General features: G+C 34.6%; 1 protein-coding gene across 1 annotated transcript in view; it reads right to left on the bottom strand.

Annotated features, from left to right (window-relative positions):
• Positions 1-15020, bottom strand: part of LOC148951356 (uncharacterized) — a 117410-nt gene that overhangs the window by 57737 nt on the left and 44653 nt on the right. The window contains exons 3-6 of the mRNA XM_089091076.1: positions 12262-12423; positions 10569-10748; positions 8389-8544; positions 5009-5129 (exon numbers count right to left, since the gene is read on the bottom strand). Of these exons, the coding sequence (XP_088947202.1) occupies positions 5009-5129; positions 8389-8544; positions 10569-10748; positions 12262-12423 (619 nt within the window). The remainder of the gene's footprint in view (positions 1-5008; positions 5130-8388; positions 8545-10568; positions 10749-12261; positions 12424-15020) is intronic.

Consider the following 15020-nt stretch of genomic DNA (forward strand, 5'->3'; position numbering starts at 1 on the left):
TTTTCAAATGAAAGCAGTATACACACAGTAGACATTGAAATAGAAGTATTTTGGAGATTCTGCGGTGCTTGGCTGTCGATTGAAATCTGTTCTATGAAAAAATCGACAAGCTACTTTTTGGACTCTTCAAAAATTCAATACGTTTCATATAGTTTGCCAATAATCTATACTAGTTTATTAGCTATTTCCAAGTTATCAATTTTTTTTTGTCTTTGTGCCGACATTAAAACGGCTGTACTAATTAAAAATGTATTATGTGACACTTTTTGTCAAAGTGATATTTATAACTCAATACTTTTTAACCAGACACGGTCAATCACATGGTTCAATCCGCTGTCCTGTGTGTTATTTGGGTTTCAAGATAATTAGAAGCTTATTTCATTTCCAAAATGCATTATATTTCCTTTTCTCGGATGTAGAAATACTAGAACTTGGAGCTTTTAGTATTAAATTTGCGTCTGCTTTAACTAAGCCAAAATAAAACTTTCAGAGTATAAACAAATGTTCGTCAAAAACAATATGAAAACCAAAAGCACTTTATTTCCTTTTTTAGATGTTTTTTAGCTTTACAAAAAAAATTACTTTTTGGAATATACCGTTTCTTAAATTACCTCAGTTAGACAACCAAGTATAGACGTACAAAACGTAAAGATAAACACAAAATCAATTTCGTGCCACTGAAGACATAAGGCGCCACACCGAATACAGGAAATATAATTCGTGTTTGTCTTGTTCTTTTGGCTAGGGAAACAATTTTTTAGTATAAAAAAAAATTTGTTAACAGCAATTAAATAACTCAAAGCCCTTTCCTTCTTTTTTTCTTCATTCTTGCACAATTTATATTATACACATCGACTTAAATTGAAACAGTTAAACAAAAAGAAGGATGAAATTAATTCGTCACTCAAAGGCTTTAAGCACAGCACCAAATTCAATAAATATAATTTATATTTATCTTATCATTATATTTATCTGGATTAAGTCTTGGTGATGCTTATTGTTTGGTTTGGGGGAAGAATTAATAGCGTTTCGCTGTAACACAATCTAAAATTCCACCTAGCTTCAAATGGCTGCCCATAGGAATCTAGGGGAAATACATCGAAAGCGTATCAGGAGATCGTCACCTGCGCTACGCGGACCTCATTGGTTTGCATGTGAAAGTTCTTTGTTTTTTTTTTTTAATTTTGAACGGTAGAAAAAAAAACTTCCTTGTGCGAACAATAATAATCGATACATTGTAATAACAATAATGGCATTAATAATCAAAAACCCAAAATACCCATTTCACTCTTTTCGCTCTCCTATGAAACTTATTTTGTAGACTGACTTATAAATTGCCATAGCAAAGCACTCTTAAGGCATAGAAACATTAAACGAAAGACTGAATTAGTTTGTCATACCAAAGTTGTTAGAAAACAAAGCAAAAAATAAATTCCATATACAAACAACTGATCGTTAATAATAATCAAACAAACATAAAACACTACTTTTTAGTTCTTCGTTCTCTTGTAACAGTTACTTTGCGAAAGATACCACCTTTTAAAACGATCTTAGCAGCAGACTTAAGAAGCATAGAGAAAAGATGAAAATTATGAATCTTTTTAATATATGAAACAAAAAGTCTATAGTCTTTTTAGAAGATACAAGAAATACAGTTTTCGTTTAATTTAAACTACAGATTTACGTGATTTGCTCATTAATCTTTTTAATATATGAAACCAAATTCAACTGAAAAAATATGTAATTAAACGAAAACCCAGAATGTCCAATGAAATTGAATATAACAGATAATGTACTGTCGGTCTGATGAATTTGCTACGATCCGAACAGAGACTCTACATTGGTCTAAAAATATTTTTTATGAATTTTATCCTCTTCTTCTACGGAAGAGTTGGGAACCAAAATATAATCAAATTGAAAAAAAGGAGAAAACTAGATATAAATTGTTAAGGCAGCAGTCCTCTGGTCGGCTTTGACAACAAATAATGTTGCGCAACATCTTGATTTTTTATTCTTCATGACCAAGTAAAAGCCGTAGGTGTCACCCACTCAGAATTAGACATTAGATGTCATGAAAAACAAAAATCTTTAAAAAACGCAGACATTGACGACACGCTCCTTAAAAACCGCTTCAAGGAGGAATGTGTTCTTAAATCCAACTTTATTCTGTATTTCCTGACATCTTATGGATGATAGTTTTAAAATATATCCTAAGTGTAAATTAATGCGTTATTGCTATACCCCAAAATATCAAGCCTAATAGAGTCTATGTTGTTATTTTTAAAATCGCAACATGTACAAGCTAAGGCTACTTTTCTTAAACTTACAATGCGTATTGTTTCCGGCATGTTTGATAGATTAAATACTCTGATTCTGTGTCTATCACAAAGTGATTAGCACACAAACACTCTACTAGTACAGATCAGCAGGTATAATGCCTCTCATCCCTGAAAATGAACATGTTTTACGAATCTTGCTTGCAAGTTGATCTTTGTGACAAAGTAGAGATCGGTGGACATTAGAAATTTGAAACCTGCTAGCGCCTGGGGCGTAAAGGTCAACAGTCTAAACTTTCTTGATTAACCTTACCGTGGCTGTAGGTATCCTCTTAGTAAATTTAAAGTAAATGCAGACACTTTAATGCAGAAGGTAAATATGCCTCAAAAGCTTCACACGCCTTCAAAAGATCTATTCGCTCAGGTCCCTTGACTCAAAATTACTCGTTCCGTATGTTTCAGGCGGATTAAAAGTCGAAGAAGGAGAGTAAGCCTTTAAAATCATCATTTTCGTGTTCCATTGAGCCAAAGTACTTGTCTCATAAATTTAAAGCCGACCAATGAAAAAAAAGCTCCTGCCGCCAAAGTTGAGGATAAAAGCTGTTCATGGACGAACCAGGGGCCTCCTTTGTGCCTGAGATCATATAAGTTGAAAATTCGTGTAAGGTTGCGTTTTAAACAGAACATAGCATGCGAATTTTTATTAAAATACTGGCGGTGAGGGGGGGGGTTAAAGGTCCACTTTATACATCAAATCATGCAGATTGGAAATCATGGCCCGTTTTCAATTTAAAGATCCTTCATGCCTAACATTCCGCATGGCAGTTGGAGATAAGACGGTTTGGCGGTGTTGAACGATCAGCAGTCCCACTTTAGTTCTGAAATCATAAATATTGAAAATCCTTATTTGGTTCCGGCTGAAAGAAGGTGAAACATGTCTATCATTCTACTATAAAATGGAATAGCAGGTGGTGGGGAAGGGATATTGAACGAGGCTAAGGGCCCATTTTGTACTTCCATCGATACCTATTGAGAATTATTGCGTGATTCCACTTCAAAAGGTGCAATATGTCTAATTTTCCATGAAACAGTTAGTTGTGAGGGGAGGAGCCAAGGAGGTCCATGGACTCATTACATTCCCCAAATAAGATTGAAAATCTTTGCACGATTCTAGTTTTTTTTTTAAATGTGCAAAATTCCTTCCTTTTGGCAAAAAAATAGCAGTGGAAGGGTGAGTGAAAGTTTTGAAGAGTCTATTACTCACTCTATTTCTCTAATCATACCAACTAAAAATCTTTAGTAGTTCAAGCTCAAATAAGGTGCGACATATCTATTTTTCTGCTGAGAAGTTGACAATTGGAGGAGCGGGAGGGGGAGGGAGGAAGTTTGACGGGCCATGAGCCCCATTTTTGCCTCCACTTTGTTCTTGCAGCGAATCGAGATTTAGCTTGCCTACGAGTAGTCATTATCCAATTTTTCTCCCAATATACACCACAAAAAGTTGTAAACCTGTCAAAACTTTCCAAATATTATATCCCATGAATGAGTTTTTACACAAAAAACTAGTTCAATGCATATTCTCATCAGCTCTTCAAGGAGTAGCAACAAACATTAAAAAGAAATCTGTAACCCTCTTAGTTGAAAACTTAATTTTCTTGCTGTGGGTGCGAAAGAAGCAAAGGAAAACTTCAAAATTCTTTAGCCACGGTAGAAGTACAAAAAGCCTAGGAGGCATATATGGTACCATTCTTCTACCAAAACTCAGAAAATGAAATAAAAAATTAGCAGATATCACAAACAGATATGGTTTGTACAAGTAGATGGCAGTACTTTTGAAAACCCGAGAATATGCTCCTCTTTTGGATCTCAATTTAAACCTATAAATTATTCACAGAAAATGCTTTGGCGATGGGTCCAAGGAACCATCACACATCTTAAGCACTTCTAGATTTGGTGACACAAATTCAGATAACAAAAAGATTCAAGGATTGGCGACACAAATTCAGATAGTTCATAAACTACAAAACAGCACTTAAACTCACTCACCATATGTTCTAGCTCAAGGACAAGCAAAAGTCAGCCTTTTTGGCTCAAAGCAAGAATTACATGCAGCTTTACAAAACGCAATGTCATAGTCATCAATCAAGCCAGAGGTTGATTGATAAAAAGCTTTGCAGAATGATAAAGATTCTGCAATCTTTTGATAAAGACTGCAGAAGTTAGACTCTTTAAAACGAAATAATCCTTGAAAAAAAAGGACAAAATACACAATTTGGACATCATAACTAAATTCGAATTTCAGGTGCGCGATTCTTTTACTGGTCAAGTCTAATATCTGCTCAAAACTTCGGGCGAAATTATTATCAACAAGTCTGGATAATGAACTATTGTCAATAAGTATCGGTAATAATTTCAAACTGAAATTTTTTAGGAAACGCAAAAAGTAAGACAAGACGCGCAATGTAACGTTTTTTTTAAATCGGCAAATTTTTTTCTTTTTTCGTTTTCTGAAAAGTGTATTTTGAGGCATCATTCTTATTCCAAAAACTGGTTAATTTATATAAATTAAATATAATATTTTTATTAATATATTTAAATATCATGACAGGTTAATTATAAAACAATTAACCACTTAATTTATATCATATTATATTTTAGTTCTTTTTAAGTGGCTACCATTTAATAGACATGAAAAAATACATGTAACAGTACAAATGAGAATATGAGAATACCATAAGAATCATCTTCTTCTAAAGGTGTGTCAGTTTTTCCAAGAAATGCTCTTGCGTTTCTAATGCCCAAATCAACAACATAGCCATGGTCTTCAATACTTTGAATAGCACCAACTAAAATCTAGAATACAAGCAAAATAGTAAAAAGAAGAAGAAGAACAGAAAGATCCTTCAGAGCCATTGCTGGCACAAAGGACGTCGAATCAACGTTTCAGTTGCTGGTTCTTTTTTACAGGGACAAGTAGCAAGCTTGTCACCCTTACATAAAAAACATATAAGGCGTCATAAACGTTATGGGCTCATTTTATATAGTGCTTGTGGAAAGTGCCAGCAAATTAGTAAAAAGAAGAAGAATACAAAGATCCTCCAGAGCTGTTGCTGGCACAAAGGGCGTCGAATCAACGTATTAGTTGCTGGGTCTTTTTTACAGGAACAAGTAGCAAGCTCTTCGCCCAACCTTGCTGCGGCGAGGATGGAACCCTGGGCCCTGTATTGCCAAGCAGAGCATCAATCCACTGTGCTACAACAGGGTTATATTACTAAAAATAATTAGAAAATCCATAAGTAGAGCTATTAAGGAGCAAAACATAATCATGAAATTATACAATAATTAGTTATACTAATTTTGCTGTCTTCTAAGAAGCTCATTAAAAGGCATTCCATTTAAAGATTTGGGTATAATTGAAAAAAAAGCCATTTTCACAGGAAAACTTGCTCTAATATTTACATTGTAACGCAGGAAATCTTGAATCTTTCTACGTTAAATATCAACATTTGGTTCAAGCTAATAAAAAAAAAAAAAAAAAAAAAGAAATTTTTACATTAAAACACATCTTTAGTTGTCACATCGAACTTTGTATTTTGATCGAATTTATAATAAGATGCTGAAGTAGTTTTCCAATACTACTAACAATTCACCGCAGCGCTAAGCCACCTGAGGCCAACACAGCTACGCACGCTCCTCCTCCATTCCAATCTATTCAAAGCCTCCCTCTTTACACCCTCCCAGGAAGTCCCATTTATTTTGAGATAGTTATGGATTAAACTATTACCTGACAAGGATTAATCCCTTGTCATCCCTTGTTGTTTAATCCCTTGTTGTTTTGGGTACCCGGCTGACTGACCGCATTTCAAACAATAGGCTGTACGAAAAATGTGGTTCAATACCACTCTCTAGGGCTATGAAAGAAAGGTTGAGATGGCTGGGGCAGGCTTTGCGGATGAAGGATGACAGATTGACGAAGATTGTTCTTTTCAGCCAACCGTCTAGGGCTAAACGGAAAGCAGATCGCCCTCGTCTGGGGTGGGAGGACGTCATAAAGAAAGATTTAATGGAAATGGGAACTTCGTGGGAGGGTGTAAAAAGGGAAGCTGTGAATAGATGGGGATGAAAGAAGAGCGCGCGTAGCTGTGTTGGCCTCAGGTGGCTTGGTGCTGCGGTGAGTTGTTAGTAGTAGTAATAGTATTAATCCCTTCCACAATTTAACATTGCTTGAAATGATTTTAAGCTAAATTTCAGCAAAATAAACCTAAATCGTTTGAAAGTTGATCTAGATCATAATTACCATGTTCCAAAAGTAATTAAATCCGTATTTCTGTGAAAAAAAAATCGATTTATGCCCCTCTTTTTTGCTCTTTTGCTAGTTTTGTTGTCTCCACTCCCATACTCTTTGCGCTAGATTCGACACCAAGTTGGATTACGGAAATTTACACTTGGTTATGGAAATCCACAATCTGATAGTCAAAAACGAAAATACGGAACATCAATAAAAATATTTTATTTATATCAATTTATGATGAACCTAATTTGGCAAATAATGGCAACTGAATTTTCATATTTAAGTATGTAGTTTTACGCGAGATAGCTAGACGGTAGCACATTACGTAAGTCAATTGAAAAAGTAAAAACTGTCATCTAAGTTTGAATGGTCTGCAGTAAAACCTAATTCCCTACATTGCTTAAAACAAAATTTTGGTATCTCTTGGCTGATTATGCCAGTAAAAACTTAAATAAAAGGAGAACACTGACTCAGGAGATGGAGCGATCAGTTCCATACCCCTCTCCCCAAATATCACGTATTTACTATTTTTCATTTATATCCTAAATCTGACGCAAGGGCTGACAAAATTGTAAGTTTCAACACGCCAAATAATTTCTTGTCTTTACCTTTAGAGATAAATGTTAGGATTCAAACAAACCTTGACACGGTTAAACATCTTCGAAAACAATCATTCCATAGTTACAGAAAATTAATACTTTTATGCAAATATATTTGATTAGTAAACTAGCCCTGTTAGCATGGGGACATTTCTCAAACTCTCAAAATTTTCTGCGGAGTCTACTGCAGATTGTCATTTACAAACCTGAAATTCATTTTTTGCTTAGCGAAAACTAAATTGCTTCGTGTAATGAACTATAGGTACATGGGTTTGCCAAATGGAATCTAAGATATAATCCTATGTTTTTGGAAAGACTTACTCTAAGCGATTATAGGGACTAACTTCCTCGAAGCGCCACTACTGAAATTCCCGCAACTAAAAAATACAAAAAGTGTTTTTGGATGAAAAACTTTCCTCAACATAACAGTCAACATCTAAACTGCTTTCAAAGTCTCTTATCGTGAAAGGAAATTTAAACATTTGAGGGAAACCGGAAAGTATCCATTAAATACATATAACTGAAAGCGATAGACTTTTAATAAGTTCCATTATTTTTGTTTGTTCAATCAATTTTCGTAAATATAACAATTTCAAATCCATTTTTTTTTTATTAAGAGTAATTGTGCAGCACAAAATTGAAACAAAACAGGGAAGTATATATTAAATTCTCGAAAGTGTTATCAATATCAATAGACGACTTAAATAAAGGACGAGTTTTCCTGAACCATTCGTATAATATCAGATAGTTTCAGCAGTATTTTTCAAAATAAAACTAAATAATATAGAATACGATTTTAAAAAATCTTATAGATTACTCAAAAGACATGCTAAAGTTTCAGGCGAAAATAGATAAAGAATTGTATATTCAAACAGTTTTAGTGCTAAAGAAACATATTTTCTTTTTTACTCCACAGCCAATACCTTTACCTTACCAAACAGCTAAGTGTCTCCCATGAGTCATCTTTTTTTTCGTCACTGCGTATGGAAGGAGTGGTCACAGAAACTTGAGAGGGGGTCGTTGAAAAATAGAGTTCTAGTTTAATCACTTTTTAAGGTTACATTTGTTCATTCATAGTCATTTCTGTTCGTTTTAGGTATAATCTATTATGACTTTATTTCTACTTTTTTCATGTATAATATATTATCCCTCACACTTTTCTTAAATATACTTTTTTGTAAGTTTTTTTTTCAATTAATGAAATGAAAAGAAGGGAACTTACTTTACGTTCGGTGACGTGAGAGCTAGGTATATTCGTATTCACATCTTTTGGATCCAAAGAAAGTTCGACGCTCAGTTTCTCGTCTGCCTTAGGCTGAACGACATTAACAACAACTGACTGCCCAATCTTAAACATACCTCCAAGATCTTTTATTACCTAGAAAATATAAAGTAATCCTTTGAACAAGATCGTTTTCATTGGATGAATGCACAGTCCTATAAAGTCCTATAAACATAATTGTTCATTAATGTTTATACCTATTTTCTATCTTAATTGTGAAAACTAGCAGTTTTATTTCAGGAAATTTCAGTGCGCATAACTAAGGGCCAGATGCGTCAATTCAACCTACCCCAAGCTAAAATATACGTTAGAGTGAGGCATATGCTCAAAAAAGGAAATAGTTTGGGCTAAATAGCCCACAAAGGGGTAAAAGATAAGCAGGACCGTGAAGATTCGGGTGATTTATAGGGAAAACATCGCATTTCGGACAAACCTCTAGGAAATTTTAAGGAAAGTACTAGAGCAAGATGAATGGAATTTTCAGAAATTAGCTCAAATATAAAATTCTGAAGGTCTCTTAAAGCTTCTTTTACCTCGCTCATTTTCTTTGAATTCTTAAGGCATATGTTCCCTCTAAACAAGCGATTTAGTGACAAGCTTGCAGCTGTAACTTGCACCAAAAGTGGAATATACTTATATCATTGGATCCATTAACTCCAGACCTATCCATTCATCAAGCCAGAATTAACTTATTTCTTAGACATTTTCTAATAGAAGATCTAAACTTGCTTTAAAGATAGGAAAACCATCATTTTTTCAATGATTTTCAACCAATTTTTAACCTAAAAAACCTTGTAAATTCAATTTCAAAAATTTATTTTTGTACACAAATAGAACTGAATCTCAATTTTGGAGTCACACCAAAATTCTCGTCTTTAGTTGATGCATTAAAACCATAGGAGAGTATACTTGCACAAGGAACATAGACCTTAAAGAAAGTCTGCTTGGAAAGCCAATGCGTACCAAATGAGTATAGCCAAAGCCGAAGCTTAAAACAGGATCAGATAGAGGATAAGAATTTACCAAAGATCATAACGGTAAGTTACGAGTTTTGCTACAGAAAGCCTTATAGAAAAAGCTGATATAGCGACACATCCAATGTATTTTCTCACAGAAAAGTATCTATCAAGAGAGACTGACAGTTTGGCTACACTGTCATCCGTCCTCTGATCAATGGATTGGCTTTCTAAGTGAAATTTCATATAGATTTGACCCCAAGGTTATGGAGGAAAAAAAGAAACCTTATCATTTGTGAAACTTATGGACCTGCCCTGTGACTGCACACATATGTCTTCTTCTCAGCAAGTTCAACAGCTCAGAAATATGGATTGATGCAGGCATGTGCACAGGATATTTTTTCTTCGGGTGCAAGGGGGGGGGGTAACAATATCTTTTTGATACTTTTTTGAAAAGTGTCCAGAAATCCAAGAAAATTACCTGAAGATCATAAAAAAATGCAAACTTCAAGTGTCCTACGAAGCGCTTAATTGAAACAAAACCAAACAGAATTTTTTTAAGCCCAAAAATTAAAGGTCCACCAGCATTGGCAAAACCCAATCAGACTCGCTAGACCAAATGCGTGACAGAACCAACGAATTTTAAGATAACACTGTTATATTTTTTCAATGGATGGATCACAAATATACTCCTAGAAGAGGTAGCAAGACAGTCAGTACTAAATACTATAAAATGTTCATTTGACGTTTGCAAACAAATTCCCTGATATAATTCTTTCAGCATCGTTCTGTTTCTGACATTTCTGCTGATACAATAATAGTGATTCCATGACTCCACTGAAATCATCCAAGCAAGGAAGGAGAGGCTTCCACTGCCCATGAGAAAGAAGAGTTTCAGGAACGCTTCCAAATACGGAAACACCTTTGAAGTGGGTTCATTTACTGATTGGGCACAAATAAGAGAAATAGAGATTAGACATGACTCAGATTCTTGCCGCATACACAGTGAGATAATTTGGTAAGAAAGGGGAGGGGGATGGAATTTTAAAAAAACGAAAATTACAGGGAAAAAGTGAAATGGTAAAAATTTGAGATGTCAAGGGCAGGGAAGGCGATATGAACCAAAATAAATCAAAGAAGGATCAAACGAAATTAATTTCTTACCTGATCCCTCATCCTGGTAGCTTCAACTTCATTAGTAATATTCTTCAAAGCTTCAGTGTAAGGTGTGGATACATTTGTTATTGGAACCTTTCCAACGATTCTTCCAGGTAAACTCACTAATAGGTGCAAGTCGCTAATCGCCATAATTTTACCCAAAATCTTCATGTCAGCTGACAAAAGCTAAAATTTGGATAAAAATGGGATTAGAGTGAAAATACAACAACAATCTCTTATATTACACTGGGTACAGAACTAAACTTCTTAAAGTATGAACCGGCGGTGCTGACCTCCGCCTCAAGGCCCTTCAGCCAGGAAGTACAGTGGGGGATGGGGGTAAGTCATCCTGTGCTTTTTGCACACCCTTCCCCTTTACCTTCACCAGCTTTCTCCAGGCACCCATTTAGAGCTGGGTCGACTTTAGCTGAGCTAACAGAGTCACGCCACTGACCCTAACCAAATAACTGCCGGCACCAGGAATCGAACTCTCGCCCTTCGGACAAATGATTTCAAATCCAGCACACCATCCACCTGGCTAGGACGACTCTTATATACCACACTGCCTTAACATTTACAAATAAAACGAGATGAAAATATAGAAAAACGGGTATAATGTTTCAAATAAGACTGTGGAAATTTTTTTTACTAAATTTAGATTAGTTTGTTGTAGCTGTTTTACCCCGTTGATAAAGACTTTCGGATGTGAAGCCGAACTATTCGGAATGTTATTATTATTAGTGAAAAAAAGGTCTTTTTGGTTATCTTCAACCGTCTTATTTTAAATATTACACCCGTTTTCTGTATTTTTATTTCGTTTTATTTGTAGAGTCAAAATACGATCATTAATACATCTTTTTTCGGTCTTATCAACATGAATAAAAATCGGAAAATGTTATAAAAAATTCCACGTAACAATTAGAGCAACACATACTTTAATGTCAAGAGTAGTCTTTCTAAATCCATGTTTTTGTCTACAAGCGCCACACCGTGGAGCACATACAATTGCAAGATGTGCTTCAAAAATGAAAATACACTTGAATCTTACAAGATTAGCTCTTTATCTTACAGGAGTGGAAATTTAGAAACGAAATATTTTTGTAACTTACTTGGTACTTTTGATTCATTTGACAGTCTCTTCCCACGAATAACACAAAATTTGATTATTAACATCAACATACCAAGAAGATTCGAACTCTAACTACCCTTTTAGTACCAGAGCTTGTTCATTTGTAGATTCACGTTAGTCACGAAGTTTTTTTTCTTTAATGGAATTTACCCAGAGTGAAACGTCAAACAAAAAAAACACACCTTTTACAGAAAAATTTGAAACAATACTCAACTGAGGTTGGAAACTATCAATCGTAAAGTGCCAAAAGCACGCTCAATTTAGACTTGCACTAAAAGTTGGTCTTAAACAACTCACCAATAGTTTGCACAGCACCAAGCTAATTAAATTAAATTAACTAAGGTAAAATTGTCGTTAATCTGACTAAATATTGAAGAATAAAACAGCTTGCAATAAGCTAACCATCAATAATTTCATCCAAAGCATATGGAAAACTTTTAAACACTTACACATTCACAAAATTCCGCGGCAGACTTAGGAGGAGCAGCCAGTACAACAGTGTGCCGCGGCACAACGCTTAAAAATCTCTGCTTTGTAGCGATACACGTATATATAAGAAAAGCCACTTACATTGTGTGTTAGGTTGCTAGCATTTTCCTGAGGGACATCCTCCGGCTCTTTCTTGTTTTTCAATTTTTTCTTTTTAGAAGGCTCAAGATAATCCTCTTCAAAATGGTCTTTGGTGACTTTCTTCACCTTTTTCGTCTTTTTCTTACGGGGCAATTCACTCTTCTAAAAAGAAACAAAAATATTATTGTAGGTGCGAGCAGCCGAAACTTAAAGATGTTTATATTAGATAATGAATTGATTCTGTCAGAAGACCTCAACAACAAAAAAGTAGGATTCAAGCCAAAATTCTTGCAATTCTTGGGGGCAATCTTAGCACCCCTTAACTTCGTGGGCGGGGGGAAGACTTCTTCTGACCAACAACGTGGAGGTAAGGTTATAACTATTTGATGATTAAGTAAGTCAATTTTAAGATTTTTCTTATGGGGAAGGGGGTCCAATTCAGAAAGCAGATTTTTATACCGGAATATGTCATACTTCCTGGGTGTTCGAGCTATTCTTAGACCCAGTAGTTCCTTATACCCTCTTCCCTTGTGTGCACGAATGATCATCTATCAATAAATCGCTTCTCAAAAGTGGCAACAAATATATAACTTTTCTGTATATTTTTCCATGGATCATTTTCTGCAAATCATTAAATATAATAAGGCTAAACCTTTTTAATGAAAAATAAAGAGCGAGCTTAAACTCAGAGTGAGTAGAAATTAGCTTATACAAATGGTTCCACTAAAAGAAGCAGAAATTGTCAATTATTAAGATACGAAGCCCAAACAATCACAAATGATGATAGCAAATAAAGGAAAACACAAAACAAAACAAAATAAATAACAAAAATAAACCATGTGCTGTCACCCCTTAAGCCCCCATACCCACAAGGCCAGAGTGTCGTTTACCCTTTACTGAAAGGTAAATACAATACATAGATTAAAAATTTCATTAATCCACTGTGTTTCGTAAACATTTGAACGGAGGGGATTTAAAAGGAGGTAAACAGTGACAAATATACGAGCCCTTTGTGAAACTGACCTGAAGTGATGATTTTTGCAATTTAGTTTTTTAAAGTAAATTTAAGAGTGATTTTGAATCTATATCGAAAAGAGACAAGGTCATCTAACAAGTCAAGCATAAAACGAAGAGAAATTACAATGAATGGACAAATGAAACCTCAAACGAACAGAGATTTTTTTAAGGTGATCAGCAATAATAACTATTATATAGGTTTAACTTTACAGTAGAAGTTTACTACGAAAACAAACTCTCGTGAACTCTGAATAAGAGCTTGAATCCCCTCAAAAATGATGGCATATAAAAAAAAAGCGCAGTAGAATCATCTTGGTCAAAAACAAAAAATGGAGACTTACAGTCCTTCATGAACAAAAAAAAAAAAAAGTGTTGTTCAATAGGTAGCACTGATGTGTCTCTTTTTTCCCAAGGGCAATTGTATCAAACCAATGCTCTCAAAATGTTGGGAAACGGTTCATTTGAACGTGAATCATAATATCTAGTGCCTTCTTTAAGTAATAAAGATTTCCCAACGCAGCAAACCGCTGTTTTCTGCCATAAAACATCAATTTTTGTCCCAAGAGGGCTAAAATGCCAGAGAATAGGGATCCTAAGATGGTCAATCGATTTTGCATGGTTTAAAGCCCTATATTGTAAGTTTTGAGCCCCCTCCCCAATACGAAAAACAAGAGAAATTGTTTTTTTTTTTTTACAAGGGTAGGAATGATGTATATCCTTTTTCCGTCTTTTTTTCATCAGGGCTAGTAGGATATTGGAAGATTGTGGAGAGATGATTAGTGCTCATTTAAAAGCTACTGAGCATACAATCATATGCTCAAAAGGGATGTAAAGTATAAAAAGAGTACCATTTAATCTCCATGATTTACGACCCTTAAACGGATGTTTACGATATCCCCCTCTGGAGTTATCCCAAAGATCTTTCTGTAAAGTTTATCGTGCATATTAACAAAACTTAACAAAAAACAAAAAATAATTTAAAAAGAGCTATCTTACGGAAGTAAAGAGCGTAGTAGAAACTTAAAACGAACAAAAACTAGTCCTACTGTTTAGCAGATTATGGATGTTATATCTACAAAATGCATCTACACCATTTATTCTTTCGAGTGCATGTTTTACTTTTTCTCAGCTTCACGGTGACCTCCCTTGGCCCCTCGGTGTTCCGCCTTCTTTTCCCCTCTGATCAAATTAATTTTCATTTTCGTGTAATACAAATCACATTGAATTTTTTTTTTACTCCCTCCGAAAGATCATACTTCAATCCTGTAAACGCAAGTCATGTTGTATGAAACATGACGGCCGAATCATTCTTTCCGCTTGCTCAAAAAATTGTTAAAATTTTTGTCTTCTTATGTGTTTTTTTCCTTTTTTGTGTAGGGTTGTTTGGAATCTATTTAATTTTTTTCTTTCTATTATTTTATTTCTTTTGCTGAGTGAGGTTATGATTTTTATAATCCACTTTCTTTTATTACTCTGACTTAATGCTTAAATGAATCGTATGTCTTCCCCTTCCTTTACAGGCCAATGAGGCCTTATTGGGATTAGTACAGTATATTCATTGTATGTTAGTTTCACTATGAATAAATGAAACAGTTCGTAGTAACGAACTGTAAGTAAGGAGTGACACGGCTTAATAGTAACCGAAACTCTAAAAAACGGAACTTGGATATCAGTAGATATATCAAAGAATCGACTTATTGTACTAGTTTAAAATATAATATTTATTAGTTTAGCATCACTTG

Source organism: Artemia sp. Qi Xiang Cuo, chromosome 6 (genome assembly GCF_049724085.1).
Source record: "Artemia sp. Qi Xiang Cuo chromosome 6, ASM4972408v1, whole genome shotgun sequence".
NCBI lineage: Eukaryota > Metazoa > Arthropoda > Branchiopoda > Anostraca > Artemiidae > Artemia > Artemia sp. Qi Xiang Cuo.